Source organism: Vigna radiata, chromosome 8, assembly GCF_000741045.1.
Source record: "Vigna radiata var. radiata cultivar VC1973A chromosome 8, Vradiata_ver6, whole genome shotgun sequence".
Lineage (NCBI taxonomy): Eukaryota > Viridiplantae > Streptophyta > Magnoliopsida > Fabales > Fabaceae > Vigna > Vigna radiata.
In genome coordinates this window covers 20,272,878-20,296,541 of record NC_028358.1, presented here as the reverse complement: position 1 = coordinate 20,296,541, position 23,664 = coordinate 20,272,878, and the positions used below count along the sequence as shown (strand labels likewise).

The 23,664-nt window shown below is 33.9% G+C and overlaps 1 protein-coding gene across 1 annotated transcript; it reads right to left on the bottom strand.

Annotated features, from left to right (window-relative positions):
* Positions 1-1,335: 1,335 nt before the first annotated feature.
* LOC106772372 (protein NLRC3) lies at positions 1,336-20,296 on the bottom strand. Its single transcript, XM_014658749.2, has 18 exons — positions 20,096-20,296; positions 19,737-20,007; positions 16,865-17,071; positions 15,957-16,015; positions 13,766-13,903; positions 9,291-9,365; positions 9,133-9,216; positions 8,983-9,044; positions 8,751-8,820; positions 3,478-3,553; positions 3,248-3,378; positions 2,803-2,862; positions 2,551-2,625; positions 2,361-2,465; positions 2,191-2,286; positions 2,006-2,086; positions 1,840-1,941; positions 1,336-1,750 (listed from the first exon to the last, which is right to left on the bottom strand). Exons 1-18 carry the CDS (start codon positions 20,135-20,137, stop codon positions 1,682-1,684), a joined length of 1,803 nt encoding a protein of 600 aa, XP_014514235.1. The 5' UTR covers positions 20,138-20,296; the 3' UTR covers positions 1,336-1,681.
* Between the last annotated feature and the right edge of the window lie 3,368 nt (positions 20,297-23,664).

Sequence of the window (23,664 nt, the reverse complement as noted above, 5' to 3'; positions counted from 1 at the left end):
CCCTGTAAATTGGATTTTGTGTGATGCTTAATGGATTCTTATATCATTCATTCATAAAGGTGCCTCCTACCGAGTAGGAAAAGGACCGCACAGAATAGGAAAATATTTGTTTTATCTGACGTGGGATCACGTTTTATTTCATCTTTTCCTCATTCTTATAGCCAACTTTAATTTTTTTTTAAGTTTAATTATTTGATTGGTCTCCATTTTCAAGAGTCTCTACTTGGTTTATGTGTTTTAAAAAAACATCAACTTTCTCCTCAATGTCCTCAAATGTGCAAATGTGCATAAATCAAGTCTAATTTTGTTCACGGCATTTAAATAATTAAAGTTGACTTATTGAACATGCTCGGTTAGAAATTTTATAGTATTGTGATATTTATTTTCTTACATGTAACTTATAAATGCTTTTTGTTTTACGTTGTTAAAAAAATTTCAAAATAAATAATTTTAAATTTTATTTAAGTTTTAAGCATTCGTAAATTTGGTATTTTATTGATTTATCATTAAATTTTCTGTCTTATTGTCAAAAATATTTCTTACTTTTACTTAAGTACGTGTTTTTTGTTGTACTCTTAATGAAATGAATTTGACATTAATTTTTATCTTTCCGTCTCTAGTTTCCAATTTGTCAATCAATTTGCTGGTGAAGGAAAAAATAAATTTACCATCTGAGTTAAAAAATTAAAAAAAAAAATGAACTAAAAATAAAAATTATAAATAACAACTACATTATGTTATTGGCAGCAAAAACTAAACATAAATAGATAGACTATAAAAAATATTTCAAGTACTAAAATCGTGCAAATTTGTATCATAAAAACATAATTCAATACAAACAAATTCATCAGATCATTAAACTTCAACAAAATCTAATTATACCACATTTTAAGGTCAACAATGTTGAAATTGCTCGAGTATGAAACTATGATTAATAATTTTATATAGTTTTTTTAGTAAGTTAAACAAGTTAAAAAAATATCATGAAAAGTTAAAGTATTATTAGATTATGAATGAATCAAAATATCAATCATTACCCTTCAGCTGTGTCCAATTCTCTAACCAGACTGCAATTTTCTTCGGAGATGGAAGACGCAATTCTTTCTTTTTCTTTTTCTTTGTGCGTCTTCAACTGATCGCACCAATTTTATAATGCAAGTAAAGCATGGACCCAATACCAAGTAGCCTATATATATATATATATATATATATATATATATATATATATCAAAGTACACAAGGTTCATAAAAGATGGAAACAAAAGACTCAAGTGAGCTTCGCGCATCTATCGTATGCAACATAATTAGCATCATAATAAATTAATAATTCAAATATCATCTTAAAACTTCCATTTGATAACTCTAAGTAATTTGGCAACTATGATTCGGAGGAAAAATCCACTACTGGCAAAGGTAAATTCCAACTGCATACCTATGCCCACAAGCTATCACTATTGTTGTCAACTAAATCTTCCAACCGCTGTAACGGTTTCGAGATCAACAATATAAGGCTACAGTGCAAACAAACTTCTATACTTTCCCTCAATAAATTGGTTAGAATTCAAAATTTTCATATGATGAGTTCTCACCAGTATTTGCCGGCAGCATATATGCAAAATTAAAATAAATAAAAAATAGCTCTAGTTTATAAAAAAATATTTATTGCAGAATATAATGTCATTTAGAGGAAGATGTTGATTTCCTTTTCTGTCATCTCCAAGACATGGTCTCTTGCATCAGCCAATGCACCCTGCAGTTGAAGTATATTCAAACATAAAATAAAATAAAATGGACGCTTAAACTGAGCAAAAACAATAGAAATAGCACAATATACATCACCTGCCCAAATTTTGTGAGGAAGTTACTTGCAATGTTAAGGGATGTAACAGCTACATCATCATTAGACTTGAGTGCTTGAGCAATAGCAAATGCTCCGTCATCCTGTGAATCAGACAACATTAGAGACAACATAATTTCCTCAGGAACCAAAAATATACATTCATACCCTTATTTCATTGAATCCTAAATCTAGAGAGGTTAAAGCTTCATTAACCACTTTCAAGCTGCGAGCCAGGCACTGCGCACCCTGCAGTAGTTGATTCATAAAACAATAGCATACTCAGACTGACTGACGAAGGATTGGAAAAAAGAGTTTAGAAGGAAAAATGACTCAAGGTACTGAAAACAAACTTCATCTCGTAGTCCGTTTGCTCGCAAGTCCAAAATTGATATTGTGGTATTGTATTTTAAAGCATCTGCAATGAACTCTGCTCCTTTTGCTCCTATCTGTAATGTTATTCTATGTCACAAATAAAAGTTGTAACAAACAATTTACAAGTAGTCCATGATGAAAAGGTTACCTGGCACCAACCAAGCTTAAGCGTTTTTAAGTTCCCATGAAACTTGAGAACTTCAGCCAAGGCCTTGGCTCCATCTGGTCCGATGGGATTATAACTAAGTTCCAACTAAGAATGAGACAAAATCTGTATTAGAGTATAGAAAGACGAACAGAACAAAGACGAGAAACTAAATAACTGTTGAGGCGCTTACAGTGGTAATAACTAAATTATCTTTTAAAACTTGAGCAACGGCATTAACACCATCAGCGTGAATGTTATTTCCACCCTGCAATATTAAACTCAGACAAGTCATGTCCTAAGCAATAGTATTACATTACAGCCTCGATATTCTTGGTTTTTCTTCTTTTTTTTTTTTTGTTTTTTAATGACCAGAGCAGGGGGAGTAACAAGACATGTACAAAGAGCAAACATAAAAGGAAACAAAAATAGGATCTCTTCTTACCAGATCCAATGTTGTTATTGACCGATTTTCCTTTAAAGCAGCTGCAATTTTTCCGGCTCCCTAACAATTATACACTAGTTAATCAATATAATCAGAGCCCCTTGTCCTCTTAAAAATCTGCCTTTGCAGGACTATTTATTTCGTTGTAGTAGTTGTTACTGAATAATAATGAGAAAACCTAAACATAAGTTTTCTCAGGTATGGCAATTTGGACATCCAGGGTGACGCATGGTTATTTCTGAGTTATACACATCAATTTACTATTCATATTATATACTTGATAGTTTATGCATCATATTCGTGATATTTTGACAGAATAAAATGCAATTTCTACTGATAGGTTACGGGGAAAAATAATCCTTAAACATCTTAAGGATCGTAATTATCATATGACCTCACACACAATATCAACAAGATTTATAATGTGAAATAGGGGACAGAATACCTCATCACCAATGTCATTCATGTAAAGGTTTAACCATAACAGACTTCTGCTCTTCTTAACATACTCAGCCACATGGAATGCACCTTTAGCTGTTAATGAGTTGTTGCCAATGTCCAGAAGTGTAAGTTTCCCTTCAGAATTACTACTTGTCAGTTAATTGTTTAATACTGAAGTGGAACTGTGGAAGCATAAATAACTGTCATCAATATCAGAAATCAGTACAAGTTAACCTTTATGTGAAGATAATCCCGCCATCAAAGAACGGATTCCTTCATCTCCAATAGAATTTCCATGCAAATGAAGTTCCTGTCCATATATTAAAGTTCGAGGGTAAATTGTTCTTGTTTAATGCCGTAGCCAAGTATTTTTCTAGTGGATGCAGCAACAATTTGTAATTGTGCAGAAAATATACAGAATAATGCATTTATAATGAGAACTCATTATGGAAAATATGGGCTAAGCCTAAATAAACATGATATTGTAACTGACACAGGATATAATAACTAACCGTTGAATATAGTGAAAAATTATGTATGGAATTAATCTTCCTTATGTTCAATATACACATAGGATATTCTATATATAATGGAAGAAATATGGACTAAACCTAAAATACAAATAAGAAATAATAACAAACTAACTAAAGATAAAAGATAAAGATAATATATCTTACACTTTCTCTCAAGCTAGTGCATACAAATTGTATGTACCAAGCTTGTTACAAATATAATCAAGCCCCCATAACGACTTGGTGAAAATATTTGCTAATTAATTGAATTAACGAACTTAGTCTTGATATCTTCAGATACAATCTTCTCTTAAATGAAATGACACTCAATCTCAATGTGTTTGCTCCTCCCATGAAAGACAAGATTAGAAATAATATCAAGAGCAACCTGATTGTTACATATAAGTGTCATTTGAGTGACATCTCCAAATTGTAACTCTCTAAGCAATTGCTTAAGCCAAACAAGCTCACAAGTGGTTAAGGCCATAGCTCTATATTCTGCCACAACACTCCATTTCTTGCTTTTCCAACAGATCAAGTTACCACCAATAAAGACACAATATCCAGATGTAGACCTTCTATCAGAAGAAGTCCTACCCAATCAACATCTGAATAACAAACCACTCTTGTAGGGTTATTTGAACCATATAACAACCACTTTTCAGGAGATCCTTTAATATACTTTAATATAACTTTAATATACAGATAATTGCATTCCAATGATCTTCACATGGAGAATTAAGGAATTGGCTTACCACACTAACTACAAAGGAAATGTCAAGACGAGTAACTGTAAGATAATTCAATTTTCCGTCTAGTCTTCTATATTTCTCGGGATCTAACATAGGCTCCCCTGTTTTGGTAGAATTTTAGTATTAGAGTCCATGGGTGTGTTAAAAGATTTAGAATTCATCAACCCAATTTCCTCCAAACTATTCAATGCATACTTCTTTTAAGATATAACAATACCATCATTGGATTGTGCCACCTCAATACCCAAGAAATATCTAAGTTTGCCAAGATCTTTGGTCTGAAAATGGTTACAAAGATGTTGTTTCATCATAGAGATGTCATGACTATCACTGCCTGTAAGAATGACGCCATCAACATATACTATCAAGTAGACACATCAAACACTCGAGTAACGGTAAAAGACTAAATGATCTACCTCACACCGAGTCATACCAAATTGTTGAATGATGTTACTAAATTTTCCAAACCAGACCCTAGGAGACTATTTTAGGCCATATAAGGATTTGCGAAGACGACATACCAACCCAAAAGATTCCTCTTGAGCAACAAATCCTGGAAGTTTCTCCATATAAATCTCGTTTTGCAAATCTCCGTTGAGGAATTCATTTTTGACATCCATTTGGTAAAGAGGCCATAGTTAAAGAGCTGCCATGGCTATAAATAAACGAATAGACACCATCTTTGCCATTTGAGAAAAAGTATCACCATAATTCAAACCAAAAATTTATTTGTAACCTTTAGCCACAAGACAAGATTTAAGGCGATCAATAGTTCCATCAGTTCAACTTTGATGGCAAAAACCCACCTGCAACTAGCAACAGATTTTCTAGACCAGCACTTAGTTCATCTAGCATGGCCTGACGCCAACCAAGATGGACTAAGGCATCAATAACAGACTTCGAGATGGTCATAGAAGAAATAGACGAAAGGAAGGTATAAAAAATTGAACAAAATCTATGATAACTTAAAGCAATATAATATGGAGAGGGATTACAAGTAGAATATATACCTTTTCAAAGTGTAATTGGAAATGTAGACTCAATTGTCGGAGCTGGAGGAGACAAGGTAGTTGGCACTTGAATTCAGCCACTTGGTGGTTGTTGAGAAACACCTGATGATGGTTGAAAAACACCTGGTGGTGGTTGAAAAACACCTGGTGGTGGTTGAAAAACACCTGGTGGTGGTTGAAAAACACCTGGTGGTTGTTGAAAAACACCTAGTAGACTAGGCACAATTGAAGGAGCACAAATATCAGGAATATTGATAGTAATAGAAGGAGACATATCAAAAGAAGATTGATCATTAAAATAAAAGGAAGACTCATTGAAGGTGACATCTGCAGAGACAAAATAGCGATTAAGAGAAGGAGAAAAACACTTGTATCCTTTCTTTGATCTTTTAAAGCCTAAAAAACCACATTTATGTGATAGAGGAGCTAACTTATCAAGACCAAGACTGAAATTATAAACAAAACATGTAGACCCAAAAACTTTTAGAGATAAGGTGTTAGGAATCCATAATTGAAAAGAGAAATAAGAGTAATATTCTTTATTGTATAAACTAAAAATAACTCAATCTATACAAAATTATTCCAATGTCATTGATGTTCCAATAATTATCACATCTATGTTTAACCATGAATTCTTATTCACATTAAGTAAATCTGATTTTGAGAAAAATTGTTGCTTGGTTGCATCTCCAACTTCAACTCTCTTTATTGTTGCATCCCCTTCCTCCTCCATCATACTATATTTATTTTGTTACAAATCTCCCTTCAGTTTTGGTTTTTTCTTCCCTACTGAGGGTGTGATTCTTCATTGTTGGCTTTTCTCCCACAATTAGGACACTTTGCAAATCTCTCATCAAGTCCTTTAGATCCTGTTGCGACAACCAATTGTGAATGTTAGACTGTAGCCCTGCAAAGAAAATTCCCTGCAATTGATCTTCTGGTTTTTTATTTGTTTGTGACACCAATATCTGGAATTCTTGGATGAATTTTTCCCCACTCCCAGTCCATGTTACTATTGCAACTCTCAAGTAAAACGCTTCGTGCATTTCCCCCAACCATTGACACCAAGAAATCAAACCCACCCTCCTCAAGAATACCAATATCTTTGTGGATATAAAGAATATCCATGTCCCATAAACCATCATGTTGCATATTATTACTAGGCAACACATCAATAGCATAACAAAATTCACCCCTATTGTTGTTTCTGACTTACATACCCCTGACTCTTAAGCCAAAGTTTAACGTTTGATGCCCAAGTCGCATAATTAGTGTCATCTAACTTATCAATAGATAAATGCACATTGACATAGTTAGTATATATGGACGGGTCAAACGTACTAATGACAGGATTAGATGTACTAATGACAGAAGAAAGGTCAGAAGCCATGAACAAACAAGAGAATAAAAACCTAAAACTAGAGCTGTCAAAACGGGTAACCCGGCTCGACCCGGCCCGGCCCACCACGGGTTGGTCACTTAGTGAGTCAACCCAACCCGACTCATTTATTAACGAGCCAGAAAAACTTCAACCCGACTCAACCCACCACGGGTTGGTGGGTAAACGGGTTGGCTCACTAACCCATTTAATTACATTTTTCTTAAAATAAAAAAAAAATACAAACTTTCTGTAATTTAAATTTAAACAATTTTAAGAAACATACAAATAAGTTTCTTATATATTCATCATTTTTTGTTCTTGTTGTAACCCTTGACCCATGTTCTTGTTGTCTCCAAATTCACTAATAAAGATTTTTCTAATATCAGAACAATTCCGACAATCAATAAAAAAATATTAGTAAAAAAAAAAGAGAATCAGTACTCAACAACATCAACAAAAAATTAATAGTTTAATCGGTAACATAATTTTCCAAATTCAAAGATATCAAAAAGAACTTGTTCAAATAATATATACTCAAATTATTTAAATAAAATGAACAAAATCTGATACGTCACAATATGAAAAAATCATTCCATGTCTTCAAATCCTCCAGAACAAAAAACAAATTCGCAAACCCCTTTTTTTTGTCATTATAGGGTTTTTGAAAAAAAAAAAGAAAGAGAAGTGAAAAAACAAAAATGTGGAGAAAAGAGAAAAAGAAAGAAAGGGTGTTTTGTGATTTGTGAGATCAGAGGTTACTATTTTGGTATACACAGTGAGTGAAGAAAGTATTTTATTTTTTAGGGTTTCATAAATAAATTAATAAATTAAGAAAATAAAATTAGGTAGGTGGGTTGGTGGGCCAACCCGGCTCACCACGGGTTCAACCCGCATGAGCCGGGTCTAAATGAGCTGGGTTGAAATCTGACCCGCATGTAAGTGGGTTGTATTTTTCAAACCCAACCCGGCCCGAACCCGTGACGGGCTGGGTTGGCTCGCGGGTTGTGACCCATTTTGACGGCTCTACCTAAAACCCGAAAAAAGCCCAATTAACATAACCAGGTCAGATCCAGAAAGAGTAGGTCATGACAAGTCCAAAAAAAGTGGTCGGCCCCAGAGTCAACAACACACGTGCAGCCACAAGTGAGTAGAAAGTATGGCGGAAGTGAACTATGATCGTGAGAGCATGTCTGGACTTCGATGATAGTGATCTAGACGGCATTGTGGTCACTTGACCAAGACGAGCAAAATCATGGTCATCGGTTGAAATTGATGCTTCGGCGATGATGACAATAGTAGCAGCAGTGGCTCTAACGGTAGCGACGATAGTTGTAGTGGACAAGGGCAACGAATATTTTTCCAAAGAATCTTAGCTATAGATACCATGTTGAATATAATGAAAAACTATGTATGGGATTAATCTCCCTTGTATTGAATATACACATAAGGATAGGGTCTTCTATTTATAATAGAAGAAATATGTAAGTCCAAAATACAAATAAGGAATAATAACAAACTAATTAAAGATAAAAGATAAAAATAATATATATCTATAACTAACAATATCTAATGATCTTAACAATCCAACACATCAAAAAGAACCTTAGGCTATAGATACCATGTTGAATATAATGAAAAACTATGTATGAGATCAATCTCCCTTGTACTGAATATACACATAAGGATAGGATACTCTATTTATAATAAAAGACATATGGACTAAGTCCAAAATACAAATAAGGAATAATAACAAACTAATTAAAGATAAAAGATAAAGATAATATATATTTATAACTAACAATATCTAATGATCTTAACAACCCAGCACATCGAAAAGAAAACAAGATAGTACCCTTAATGACTTGTTGCTCTCAAGTGCTTTAGCCAATGCATTAGCCCCCAAAGCACCACCATAATTGCCACTTGAATAGTGATAATGTCAGAAGGATTCACAAAAGAGGAAAAGAACAAAGTAATGAGATTAAAGATTTAGTCAAAGCAATCAAAAAGCATGAAGATCATAAATTAAACTGCTACTTCCTCAAAATTTTGGGGAGAATACTTGATGTGACAATCTTACTCACTTGAGATGTATATTTAGTATACTGTTATTCTCAAGAAGTGCTCCAGCCAGACTTGAAAATCCCTGCCTCCATTTCCGAGAAACATATTAAAATATAATATTTGGACACTCACATCTACGCTCTTAGAATAAGCTTGGGTAAATTCCATACAGAATATTCAATCATATTATTGTTCAGTTCAAGAACCCGCAAACTTGAATTTTTCTTCAACATTTCAGCAATAGCTTTTGCACCCTGCATAACAAAGTTAGCATTTCTTAATTTCATTTGGTAGCCATTCTCTGACAAAAATGAATCACCAAGCTAACCTCATCACCCAAGTCAGCACTGTTTAGCTGGAGTTTCTCAATGCTAGAGTTATTCACCAATATGTCACATAAGCACTGTGAAGAGTGAACAAGGATATTGACAATTAATAGTTAAATACAATAATTATACATAAGTGTATGACAATGAGTCAATGATCAGCACTAACTGTCAACAAAGTTATAATCTTTTATCTGTTTGAGAGAGGATAGAGATGGGCTATAAACATATCTCAAAATCAGTTCTAATAACCATCATGGTTAGCTAAGCCATAAGCTTCTTAATCTTTAGTCCCTGGTTCTTTATGGCAAAAGAGAAATGAATATATTCCAGCAAATACAGTATCAGAGAGGATCTTTGTGCCATAGCAACTTAGTGAACAAATACGGCTATGTATGTATGTCAATTTTATAAATTATAATAATCCATTGTATTCCTCATGTGCACTTGAATGGATATGTCACTAGCCACAAGAACGACACTCAACAGATTCAATTTATTCAAAGGAGCTATATAGTAGCCTAAATCAGTGAATCAAGCTCCAATAAAACATTTGACTTGTTCTTTTTCATATAATATTCAATATTATAATTGATTGAAAACAGCCTCATCAATATAAGAAAAATAGAAAATACAAAGATGCTATTTATAAGTGTTAGAGATATTATATTTAGTTTATATCTGTCTTTTATCTTTTAGTTAGTTTGTTATTATTTCTTATTTGTATTTTGGGTTTAACCCATATTTCTTCTATTATAAATAGAGAACCCTATGTGTGTATTGAATACAAGGGAGTTTTCACTCTATTCAATTCGGTATCAAAGCAGGTTTTCTGATCCTTTTCTACTTTGTCTTTGTTCCCGCCGGTGGCGGCCACCGGCGGCCCCCTAAAAGTTTTTGTTTCAACATGTGCCTTTATACTTCAATGGGCAATCTTTGGTTTCTGTCTCGCATATGTCCGGTGTTGCTGTCCGCCATTGCCCGTTGCCGCTCACCACCAGTCGCCACCTGTCGGCCGTCCACCATCTCCGGCCACCGTCGCCGGTCGTCCGCCACCGGCCGGCCGCCACCGCCAGCCACCGTCTCCGGCCGTCGTCTCCGCCACTTGTGCCACCGATGCACCAACACCTAGTCCTACCTCTACTGCTTCCGCTATCTTCTTCTCTAAGGTCTTCAAGGACAGTTGGTGGTTAACACAAAGAAATTTCAACACTAAAATTATGGGTTGAAACAATTTCACCAACCCTTTGCCAAATCTGTCAGATTTGTTTTTGGGTGCTTTGATGAATAAGAGCTCATTATGATTTTTCACTTTCACGGTCTGTCATCGGCGCGCCGTCATTTCCGCTGTTCGTCGTGAGGGGAAGTATGTTTCCAGCCAAGTTTCAGACTTTCAGACTCCACTAGTCAATGATGGCAATCCTTGTAGTTTTGTCGCTTCTAGCTACTACAGGCCCCATCAGTCAGTGATGGCAGTCCCTGTATACAGGCCCCATCAGTCAGTGATGGCAGTCCCTGTAGTTTTGATGCAAGCCCCATCCTTACTTAATGGCAATCCGGTCCCTAAGTTTATGTATTCCAAGCTTGGTCCATACAATCTGTATGCTCCAGCTTGAGGGAGAGTGTTAGAGATATTATATTTAGTTTATATCTATCTTTTATCTTTTAGTTAGTTTGTTATTATTTCTCAATTGTATTTTGGGCTTAACTCATATTTCTTCTATTATAAATAGAGAACCCTATGTGTGTATTGAACACAAGGGAGTTTTCACTCTATTCAACTATAAGCATCAAAACTCAATTTATTATTATGCTCCAGCTTGAGGGAGAGTGTTAGAGATATTATATTTAGTTTATATCTATCTTTTATCTTTTAGTTAGTTTGTTATTATTTCTTATTTGTATTTTGGGCTTAGCCCATATTTGTTCTATTATAAATAAAGGACCCTATGTGTGTATTGAACACAAGGGAGTTTTCACTCTATTCAACTATAAGCATCAAAACTCAATTTATTATTATGCTCCAGCTTGAGGGAGAGTGTTAGAGATATTATATTTAGTTTATATCTATCTTTTATCTTTTAGTTAGTTTGTTATTATTTCTCAATTGTATTTTGGGCTTAACTCATATTTCTTCTATTATAAATAGAGAACCCTATGTGTGTATTGAACACAAGGGAGTTTTCACTCTATTCAACTATAAGCATCAAAACTCAATTTATTATCCAACAGTAATGATTATGGTTAGAAGTAGATTTTAAGCCTAACTCAACCCCACAAAACCGGCTTGTAAGGTGAGGTTTGCATCCACTTATATGCTATATAAATTGGCCTTTTCTCTAGTCGATATGGGACTTCCAACACACCCCCCTCACGTCGAGGTATATACATCTCTAACATGGGACTAGACATTAATGGGTGGTCTGATAGCAGCCAGATAGCGGGTGGAACAATCTGCCCAACAAACAAATATCGCTAAGATAGGCTTTAACGATGGTTCTGATACCATGTTAGAAATGGACTTTAAGCCTAACTCAACCCCACTAAACCAGCTTGTAAGATGAGGTTTACATCCACTTATATACTATGAATTTGCCTTATTTCTAGTCGATGTGGGACTTCTAACAATTATGAAATGATTGGAGGCAATAACAAGAATAATCACAGAACATGTAATATAAACAACCATTGACCAGTCAATAACAAAAGCCTCCAGGAAATCATGTCAACAATTTTAATGACTTGTATAAAGAAAAAGTAGTTAGAATCATAAAAGCAAAAGGCATCGTCTAGCAGTTAGCCTGCTACCCCTACATGTCTGCCTCCGTTCAAATTATTTGGACATAGAAATAAGACCGTAAATTAGAGCTGTCAAAATGGGTCATAACCCACGGACCAACCCGGCCCGTCACGGGTTCAGGCCGGGTTGGGTTTGAAAAATACAACCCACCTATATGTGGGTCAGATTTCAACCCGGCTCATTTAGACCCGGCTCATGCGAGTTGAACCCGTGGTGAGCCAGGTTGGCCCATCAACCCACCTATCTAATTTTATTTTTTTAATTTATTATTTTATTTATGAAACCCTAAAAAATAAAATACTCTCTTCACTCACTATGTATACCAAAAAAGTAACCTCTGCTCTCACAAATCACTCTCACGGTACTTGCTCTCATCTGACGGTGCTCTTGAAATTCTTCAAGGAAGAGGTAAAACACCCTTCCTTTTTTTTCTCTTTTCTCCACATTTTTGTTTTCTCACTTCTCCTTTCTTTTTTTTTTCAAAAACCCTATAATGACAAAAATAGGGATTTGTGAATTTGTTTTTTTGTTCTGGGGGATTTGAAGACATGCTTGTATCAGATTTTGTTCATTTTATTTAAATAATTTGAGTATATATTATTTGAACAAACTCTTTTTGATATCTTTGAATTCGAGAAATTATGTTACAGATTAAACTATTAATTTTTTGTTGATGTTGAATAAGGAACAAAAAATGATGAATATAAAAAACTTATTTGTATGTTTTTTGTGTTTGTTTTTGGATGACATTTGGATTATATTGTACTTTTTATTATTATTTTGAATTGTCTTTGACATAATTTTTTGGGAGTGAAATTTGTTTAAATTTAAATTACAGAAAGTTTGTATTTTTTTATTTAAAAAAAATGTAATTAAATGGGCTAGTGAGCCACCTGTTTACCCACCAACCTGTGGTGGGTTGGGCCGGGTTCAAGTTTTTCTGGCTCGCTAATAAATGAGCCGGATTGGGTTGGCTCACTAAGTAACCAACCTGTGATGGGTCGGGCTGAGTTGGGTCGGGTTATCCGTTTTGATAGCTCTACTGTAAATTGAATAATTCATTACAAATTTTTCATTACAAGTAAGAACACACTTGATCAAAACAAAGAGCAGGATTTTCATAATTGCTCAATCTTACATAAGCATGTAAGATGTAGCGAGAATTTGAGAATTTTTTATTATTAATAATAAGAAAGAAACAACATTAACAATAACAATATGAAGATTATGAATTAAAGGAAAATAAGGGCCCCGGATAAAAAAAAAATACATGAGTCTTTATCTAAATTATTATAATCAGTCATGACCACGGTATCAAAGCCTCTTATAATCTATCATGACCATGATCAAAGCCTCAGTGAGCAAGTGGTCAATACATGTCACCCCAATTTCTAAATAAAGATCGAACTTCAACATAAGGCGTGTTTTCTTGTACACTGTCACATTTAAAAGCCCAAATGGCTCTTGTCTGAGGAAATTTTAGAAACAAAAACATTCACAACATTTCACGTAACAGTTTAAAATTGTCTTACTGACATAAGTGTATGAACGCACACAACTTTTATAAAAAACACCCTAACATATGTTTTAAGGACCTTTCAAATAATTATATAAAATAAAAGAACTGTAACAGTAATGAACCCAAATCCTGAATTCAGAGAAACACTTGGGACTGACCTTGGCACCTTCATCTCCAACTAGGTTTCCTGAAAGATCAAGAGTCTTCAATGTGATGTTTGATTGAAGAACGCCATCAAAAGCCTTCAACCCAGCTGCAGTTATTCCATTTGCAGCAAAACTCACTTCTTCTGCAGTCTTCATAACAAACTATATTTAGCATGTGCTCAAAGAGAGAGCACCAAAGAGCATCTTTCATTAAACTATTTTTTTATGAACTACAAAAACGATTCGACTGGAAGATTACAGATTGAGATTATGAACCAAAACCCAAGTTCCACATAGCTAATTTGTCCATAAACAAGATTTGGCTGATATAGATTATATTGGATATAGAAATCTCTGCAATCTTGTATTGTATTAAACTACTAATTTATATGCTTCTGAGTTAATCAACAATAAGTGTAATTAATTAGTTAATTATAACGTATATGATCCTAATGAAATATAATTCTATTTAAAAATCTGATCTATCCAATCTGTTCACGAATTCTCTATAAGAAATAGGAATATTTTAGGAGATATGTGAGATCCTATAAGGTTTATTTTTTCTGAGTAACATTGATACTATATATCCAGCATTATTGAAAAAGGGCCACGCCAGTGCTACAATAGTTAGTAGTGTGATAGGTACCCAGAATTTACTAGAGAACTCCAAGATAGATTCTTGGATGTTTATTAAGAAACCGAACAGCATTGTTCTACCAATGTGGTAAGAACAGGAACAACCATGCACAATTTTAAAGTCTTCCGAGAGGACTTGCCTCTCCTAATTTTCCCTTTACAGAAAACTCCAAAAAACTCGTATTATCTATTTTTGGGTTATACATATTGTGTTAGGAACCTAGGAACAGTGATGAAAGAATAAGACAGATAAGAAGCAAAGATAAAGTTTTGCACTGTATTATTCACTTTACAATGTAAAAGCCAAAGCTTTCAAAGGAAAACTGTTTTCCTTTGAAACAGGTTTCTCCCTGTCACAAACATCAACAAAAAAAAAAAAAAAAAAAAAAAAAAAAAAACTCCCCTAACTCTTCCTAACAAGACAACATATAGACTTATACAAAAGTCTTCTTCTCAGATCAGATAACTAATTGGTAACCAGTTAACTGCTTTTGTTTTTATTTTTCTTACTATAGTATACTCTCAAAACCCCCTGCTTTTTCCCTTACCTATCATATCAGGTCAGTCCAACAGTTTTTATTTTTAAAGGTTGGCCATACAATCCAATCCAATCCAAACCCAAACAACAGAAAATAACCAAACGGATCCCATCTCAATCTCCTCTAGTTCACACACACCACACCACTGCAGCCTTCTAACAGACCCACTGTTCCACTAGAGCATCGCTGCTGTCTTGCCACTACCATCCCACATTGTTGTCATCTTGTTGTCTCCTTGTCATTGTCCTGCTGTCCCATGCATCTCCAGTTCCACTGCAAGTCCTCTTTCTTTTTTCTTTCTATTTCCTCTTTGATCAGTACCATGGAAGTTGAATTGTCAATTGTTTCACGTGTCGAAGAGCATAAATTTTGAATTGTGAATCGTAAGATTCATAAACATTATTCATAAACATTAAAAGATGCAACATATACTTAAATATATAAGATACATAAAACATATAAGTAATAGTGAAATTGTGTGGTAAATACAACATGTATTAGCCCCACTGACCTTTACAGATACACTCAGATGAGCTTCATATAACATGCAGACCAACTAGCTAAAGCTCACAGATGGATTTATTTAAAGTAAATATTGAAATATTCCAACCTTAATTACATTGAATAAGCCATGATGACATTTTGACTTAAGCCATATACTTGGGGAAGAAATATACTTAATAATTCAACGTGTTAAAAGGATCACAATAAAATGAATTATGGGGTTTTCCTTCTTGCCATTACATAAATGTGCCTTTTTGAAGCAAGGCATTACATGTGACATATGATAGTTATATTGACACTTATGTTTGGCTTTCAAAGACGTTAAAATTGATTAAGCTGTTCAATGGATTTCTTTATTTACGTAAATGAAGCAATGAATACTCAAATAATTCTGCAATATGACTCAACGGTAGGTAACATCACACTAAATCTTTTAATAACATTATTAAAACAGGCAGCTTATCTATACGCAATAAATATAGAAGAAAATAAGAAAGCAATGATAAATGAAGGATAGTTGTTACCTGGTTAAATGCCAAGCTCTCAGCAAGGAAGAATAATCCTTCATCACCAAAGTTGCGCCCTGCCAAATTTTAAGTACGATAAATCAATTCCTTTTGCTTATATTTATCCATTCATTTCTATGGTACCCACATTTTAAAATAGTCCACCAATCGAGTCAACTGCAATGAAGCAAGAAATATCTAGTGTGCTATGAGTGACTAAAATATTGATTTGCGGAGTTTTGAAATGAAATAATTGGACTTAGAAATCAAATCATATATTTTTTATCCTAATATTAAATTATGGTTTAAATATTTTTACAAGAAACACATTAGCAATAAAAGAAATTAATTTAGTTAGGTAATTTAATTTATAACAGGTTACCCAGAAAAAGTTTAGTAATTTACTTTTTAACAAGGTAATACAGAAAAAGATAATTAATATATAAAGATTGTGGTAAAGTGGGCAAACTAAAATCAGAAAAATTGTCAATAAAATAATTAAAACTAAAATGAAATAAAATCTAGTCCCAAAATGAGTATATTTCCAGATTGATACAAATCAAAAGGATTGAAAGTTAAATCATTTTGTATTTCCTGAATTACCAAAAAAAATTATTTTACAAATTAATTCCTAAAAGTGTGAAAAGAAATTAAGTTGAAAAGAAAAAAAAAAAAACAAGGAGGCACAAACCTTCAATTGGAAGATGTGACAGTCTTATAGGTCGAGGAAAGTCCAATATCAATTAGATTAGCCAATAAAAACTTTGGTATTCATGAAAACAAATGAATCAGATCCAGTCTACAAATGACAAAATAATGAAGTTATTTTGAAAAATTATCAAGAATCTTCATTATTGAATCAAAAGTGTTCCAGATAACCATAAATATCTTTCTCATTTATAAAATTTTCAATCCAACCAGCATACCTGACATATCAATACTAGGAAATGACCTCAGTTCTCGAGCAAACTCATTGAGCTTTTGTTTAGATTGTCTCTCAATCTTTGCCCCAAGCTGGGATAACAAATTTGTCCCAGCAGCAAAAGACCATTTCGGTCCTTGTGTTTCAACAGTTGGAGATTTCAATTGTTTCGGAGCTGGAACAAGAAGCTTCTCCACTAATTTCCATATAACTGTAAGCTGAAAACAAATTAGTACAACCACTATTATGAAATCTAACAACTAAGATAAGGGCAACAACAACAAAGAAAAAGAACAGAACCATACAAATAGCACAAAAACACTGATTAACTGAGAAGCAAGGATATTTCAAAAATTTCAAAATGTATACCCATCTACAGTCAAATATTTACTTGAATTAGATGCTAGGTAGGTGAGGTACACATGAAATTTTTTCTTTACTTGATTCAAGGGAAGGGGAAATTGGTTATAGGAAAAGTAATAAACAAAAATATATTGTATGAAGTATTGATAGGGCTTCAAAACATTAAAAGGGACATGCAATTTTCAGGGAGACAGTGCCACATGAGGATCATATCAAATACCTCTCAAACAGTGATGCTCACTATACAACTTTGCAATACAAGTGAATAAATATATTATTAGAACTTGAGTCTTCTATAATTCCATCTATAATTCCAGTTTAGCCCATGAGTTGACACAAACAAATTCAATGATTGGATGGAGAAGAATGAGTCAAATAGCTTGCAATCTCAAACTGGATTTAAGTCAATATATTGCTGTCTTTTTCGGGTTCCTTGGTTATTTTATTTCTTCCCTTCTGAGTTTTCCCAATCAGCTTCATGACATATATGTTATGTGCCTCTTTTACAACAAGTTTGTTAGCATAAAGCTGAAAAGAAAAAGTTTTGATAATGTCTCAAAGTCAAGTCTCAAGTGCTCTTATTGCAAAAAGATCTTCATGAAGACTTATCTTGTGTTAAAGCTCTTTTGTAATTTAGTAGATTTATGTATAGGATGTGGTTTATCTTTGATTCTATGTATTGTTTGCCTTATGTTGCATTAAAATGTGTTTTGAATAAGAAAACCTCATTTTATATTCAAAATAATCGATTATCAACTTATAATAATCGATTATGACTTGCCATAATTGATTATCAGAAGCAATTATGAGAATTTTTAAGCAAGTTTTTTATCGTTGTGCATTTGTTAAATGCATAATCAATTTTGATTATCACACGTTAATTAGTTGACAACGGATTTTTAGAGATATCCTTGGGTGAGATCTCTATAAATTAGATTGGGACTATCATCCTAAAATACAACATACGAAATAAGTGTATTTCGTAATTCTTATCTGCAGTGTGCGGTGATAAGTGTTCTAGGGTTTGTGTAACCCTTGTGTTGTGGCTTCGAGAACTTGGTGTGTTGGCATAGAGCGAGAACTTTCATGGGGAGTGTGATTGAGTATTGTTGTTGTTGTTGTTGAGTTGAAAGTTTGTCATTCTTTGTGAAGATTCAAAGGAGGTGTTCATCCTTTGTGAAGATTCAAAGAAGATGGTCATTCTTCTTGAAGCATTCAGAGGAGGTATCCCTTGTGAGTTAATGGGGAAGTGAGTTTCATCTCTTGGGGTAACAAGAAAGGTGTTCTAACCTTCAACTTGTTTATTTTCTTTGTGATGGTAACAGTTTGTTGGTTTGTGCTAGTGAAGCGTTAACTGGATGTAGGATTTGTATGATCCGAACTAGTATAAAAATTACATGTGCAATTTTCTATCTTCCTTACGTTTTAAATTTGTTTAAATTGTTTTAAGGAATTTTTATATTTATGAGAAAATTATTAAATGAACGATTTGTGATAAGAAACCAATTCATCCCCTCTTGGTTTGTTGAACGCATTAACCATTCCGCTACACCGTTCTGACAAAGCCCCTCCTTTTATCTTCTATGTTTTCTTCCTCCTCCGTAGGCGCCCACTTAAATTCCTCTGGCAGGCCTCCAGGCTGAGGAAAACCTATGATGATCATGACCAAACAATAAACCTAAGATGCAAGCACCATCACCTGCAGAAGCAGATTTTTTGCCAGGATGTAGCTACTTGTAATGTCTGAATCAAAAACTGCAATGAGTGAACAAATGTAGTCTCTCCTCAAACAGCCCTCTAGGAGAACATGATTACATTCCCATCCGTTATTTTTCTTCTAAATATCACTTGTGAATTGTGATAATTGACTATTATGGCATAGAAACGTTGGATATTTAATATTTGATGGCACTATATTTTGTTTAGATACTATGATTATGTTTTTGTAATATTCTTATCAAGCAAACGCTTACAAATATTCAGAGGCTTCAAAAACTTTCGACAGTATCCACTTTGATAACTATGCACTTATATCTAATTTTAAAATAAATTTCCTTACCTAGAAAAAAATGTCTAAATTATGCTACCCTTGCCTCTAAGTTCTAAAAAAAAAAATTACTTAGCTTAACAGATGAATATCAGATAAAGATGTGTTCATTTGATGCATTCTAATGTTGAATGAGTTCTTGAAAGATAATCCTTTCTCTTAATTATGATTAGTGGCATCAACACTTGGTTTTGAACTTCAAATATCAAAGTTCCAAAGAGTACTGATCCTGTTTTGATAATTTTTTCCATAAGTACTAATGAAAGAAGAAACATGGTGTAGCCCGTTAAAAGAGAGTGTACCACGAGTTGGTCTAGCAACAGAGTGCAACTTAATCGGAACACGCCAACTCGAAATCGATATTGACACGCAGCATCATAGATTAGAATGCAGGCAACTACGTGAACAAATAAAGAGTACACAATAAAATAGCAAAAAAAAAAGAAGGAAAACTAAACACTGATACCAAAAGTGACAGCGACCAACACGGCGAAGGGGCCAACAACGTTGGCAATCTGTTTCAACGGAGCACTGGACAGCGGCGCACTGGCCTGAGACTGCCTATAGACTCTGCGAGAACCGGTGGCGCGCGGGTGAGTTCCTTCCATAACCACGCTTCCGAATCGCACTCTAGGAGAATGCGTTCTGCGGCAGTTTAGAGTAGGAAATGACAAAAATTGAGCGAAGCCGGCGGAGGTTAAGGCTAGCGATTGCAGGCGCTGGTTGCGGAGGCGAACCTGCAAAAACGTTAGGGTTTCAACTACGAAGAAAAAAAAAAGAGAGAAAAGAGCTGTTATAGTTAGCCGTGCGTGAGGGAAATGTTACCTGCGACTGAGAGTAGAGGGAGAGAGTGGACGTGCAAGCCATAGCCCTGACTGAAGGAGATGAAAGAAGGTTTTCAATGTATAAATAAAGAAATTACTTTATATGCAGACTCTGGATGGAGAATGTGAGAAAATTGAACGAAAATGGAGCCAGTAAGGTCACAAGCTGTGAAGCATGTCTTGGTGATTCTGTTGTGTTTTATTCTACCACTTAACCAGTTAGTAAAAGAAGGTAAGACTATTTCTTTTCCTTATTTTTTGTCAAGGTAACGACTTACATAAACACTATAGTTAACTATTTAAATATTATTATAAAAATAATCAAATTGAAAAAAAAAATACAAAAATTAAGATATTTTGACCCTCAAAAAAATCAAAGGCAACAAAATTAATGAAAATAGAAAACAAAATAGATATTAAATATCATTGAAAACACCAAAATTTTTAAAACAAAATTTTCAAAGCCTATAAAATACGTCTTAAAGTAGGATTTTTAAAATAGGATTATGAAATACATATAATATTTTACAAAACAAAGTTTTCCAGAACATTCCACATCAAATATATTCTGTAAATAATTTTTTAAAATAAAATTTCAAGAACATATTTTTCAAAACACATAATTTGTATTTTCATTCGTACAACGTACATGTATATTTTAAAAAATGTGATTGAATATTTATAAGAATATATTTTATCATATAAAATTTAATAAAAATTAATAAAAATTTATTTGACATCTATTTAGAACAATAATTAAAATAATAAATAATAAAAATTAATTGATAAGTGTTTCGGAGTCCTTGACCAAGCTTGTAGTTATCACAAAGTGGACAAGTTGTGTTTTAGATTACACATATTTTAGGTCATCAGGAAGTGACTGTTGGGTCACAATCAATACATGTTATTTTAAAGTCATACCTAAAACATTTATATGTAGTAGTTATGATAGGTCTAATCATAGCACAATTATACCTTAATCTACATTAAAAGATTAATTTTCCATTATCATTGTTTGTGACCATTCAGTCATGTTATTTAATCTGGTCATGTTGTAGTTGCTCGACCATGTTCGTCGGTCCAAAGTGGTCAGCCAAAGAAGCTCTTCACAAGAGTGATCAGTCTTGGAACCCAACCTAGGGGAGCTCAGCCTAGAGTAGCTCGTCCTAACGAGCTCAGCTTGGAAAAGCTCAGTGTTCAAGCTCGATTGTACAATCATAGGTAGAACTTGGCCTGGAAGAGCTCGGTCTTGAAGCTCAACTATACAAGCATATAGTACACACACTTCCCAAGCCCAAGCATTAAATGACATGCGAAGGGGTTTGGATCTGGTCGTTTGGTTCCCGATGCTAACATGCTGAAAGGTGTAACCCGATTGGAAGGGGTTCCCTAGTTGGAACTTTGTGTGCTTTGATGTACGTTGATTAGTTTTGTAACACCCTTAATGGAATGTCATGTGTTAAAATAATCCGTACAAAAATTTCGTCAAAATTATTTTTTTCTCGTATATAATTTCGCAGAAGCAAAAGTAATCGCAATAATTTCAAGCGTCTTACATCACCATAATTTAAACCTTACATGTCTTAAAAAATTATTCCAAAAGTAAAATAACTTTAAATATAAAGAAATTCCAACAATAATTATTTCATGTTTCTCTCGTCACGCTACTTCAGTCCTACCTTATCTACAACGCCATCTACTCCAATACAAGTACGATAATTGTAGGTGAAACTACAACCACAACAGGCAAGGGTGAGTAACCAGAAAATATAACATGGCATGCAATTCAATATAATATTATTAAACACAAACTACATTAATCATTACATTCCAACATATCTCATAATTCAACTCATAACTCAAATCATACATACAAACCTATGTTGTTTCCTTGAACTTTGTCGTACCAAACTTGTTTCGCAAAACAGGGCGACTCGTGTTGTCTTCCATCGCAACATCAGACCTATCTCCCCAACTTCTCAAGGATTAACGAGTAAAAACACTGACACTACACGCATCGGTGAACTATACTCAGCACGAGTCGAAGCCATTGGGTGAGACGTTTAACCATCTCAATCCTCGCACAGGAGGAAGGGTGACACTCGAACCTTTGTCCCTACAAGGGACCTAAACTCTCTATTGTATCATAATACGATAGCTCATACATATCGATAAAATTACGAGGATATAACATGATCTATGCACACAATATCATCTCATACATAGCTTCAGCTCATGCTGAGTATAGTGCACCGTTGCGCACAATATTGTTGTTTTTACTCATTATTCCTTGAGAAGTCGAGGAAATAGGTCTAAAGTTATGATGAAAGAAGACTCGAATCGCCTATTAGTGAGAACATGTTGTGACGACAAATGCAAGAAAACGACATTGGTTTATGAATGATTCAATTGTGATATTTCTATGTTGGGATATAATGTCATGGTCTAATATAGTCTGTGTTTAATATGGTTATATTGTGTTATATGATATGATATTTCTGGATGCTTACCCTTGCATGTTTATGGTTGTGGTTTCTACCTACGATGATCGTACTTGTACGGGAGTAGATAATGTTGTAGATGAAGCCGGTTTGCAGTAGTTTGACGAGAGATGGGGAATTAGTTCTTTTGGGGATCATTATATTTATATTAATTTAGATTTTCAGACTTGTTTACTTCTGTAAAAGTATGTTTTTTTAAGTTTTCACATTCTATAAATCGTTTAGGTTTTGTCATATTTTTCTTCCACGATACATTTAAATAAAGGCTTCGATTTTACAAAAAGAATGATTTTTTTATAATTGGCATTGAGAAAAATTTTATACACGTGGCATTCCATTAGGGGATTTACAAGTTCGACCAGTCGGCCATGTTGGAAAACAGGTAGGCTTCTTTTTACACCAAGAGGAGGGGTGAACTGGTGGTTTATAATAAACAAAGTCTTTTCGCAATCTTGAAAACAAAGTATTAAACTTTTCAAACTTTCTTGAAACGCAAGTAATGAAAATTTGTATGCAGCGGAAAAACGTAGTTGACTGCGCTGGAAGTAAAGTCGATTGTAAAGTAAAAATGCAGGGATAGAGAAATCAAACACTGGTTTTTATACTGGTTCGGCCAACAATGCCTACATCCAGTGTCCTTCCAACCTAGGAAGCAAATGCACTATAATGGTTGCGGTTTTTACAACAAGGAATTTATAGAAGACCTTCACGTCAAAAATATAAATCTCCTCTCTAACCCTTAACCAAAATATAAGCAACAAAAACAGCAAGACTTGCAGCAAGATGTCTGTTAAACTCGCTTTTAGTCGCATCAAAGCCAACAAACTTGATTTCCCCACTAATGAAGTATAGTTGTCAACCAAGGATCAATCCAAGGACTCAACTATGATTAAGTTTCAAAAATGTTTGATTAAAGTATTGTGTTATTTATTTACTAATTATTTACTAATGCAATGTGGGGAAGAGAAATGAAAACAAAGAAATTAAAAAGATAAGAAAGCTAAACTATAATCTGTATAAAAGAAATGAATGAAGAAGATAAAGAAATAAAACCTGAACCTAAACTAAA

Bases quoted from the DNA above. Each gene is read 5' to 3' on its own strand.
- LOC106772372 (XM_014658749.2), bottom strand. From the start codon at position 20,137: ATGGCTTGCACGTCCACTCTCTCCCTCTACTCTCAGTCGCAG. The intron at 17,072-19,736 runs GTATCAGTGTTT...TTCAGCTTACAG, and splicing joins GTTGGTCGCTGTCACTTTTG to TTATATGGAAATTAGTGGAG. The intron at 1,942-2,005 runs GTATGAATGTAT...TCTGATTCACAG, and splicing joins TAGGATTCAATGAAATAAGG to GATGACGGAGCATTTGCTAT.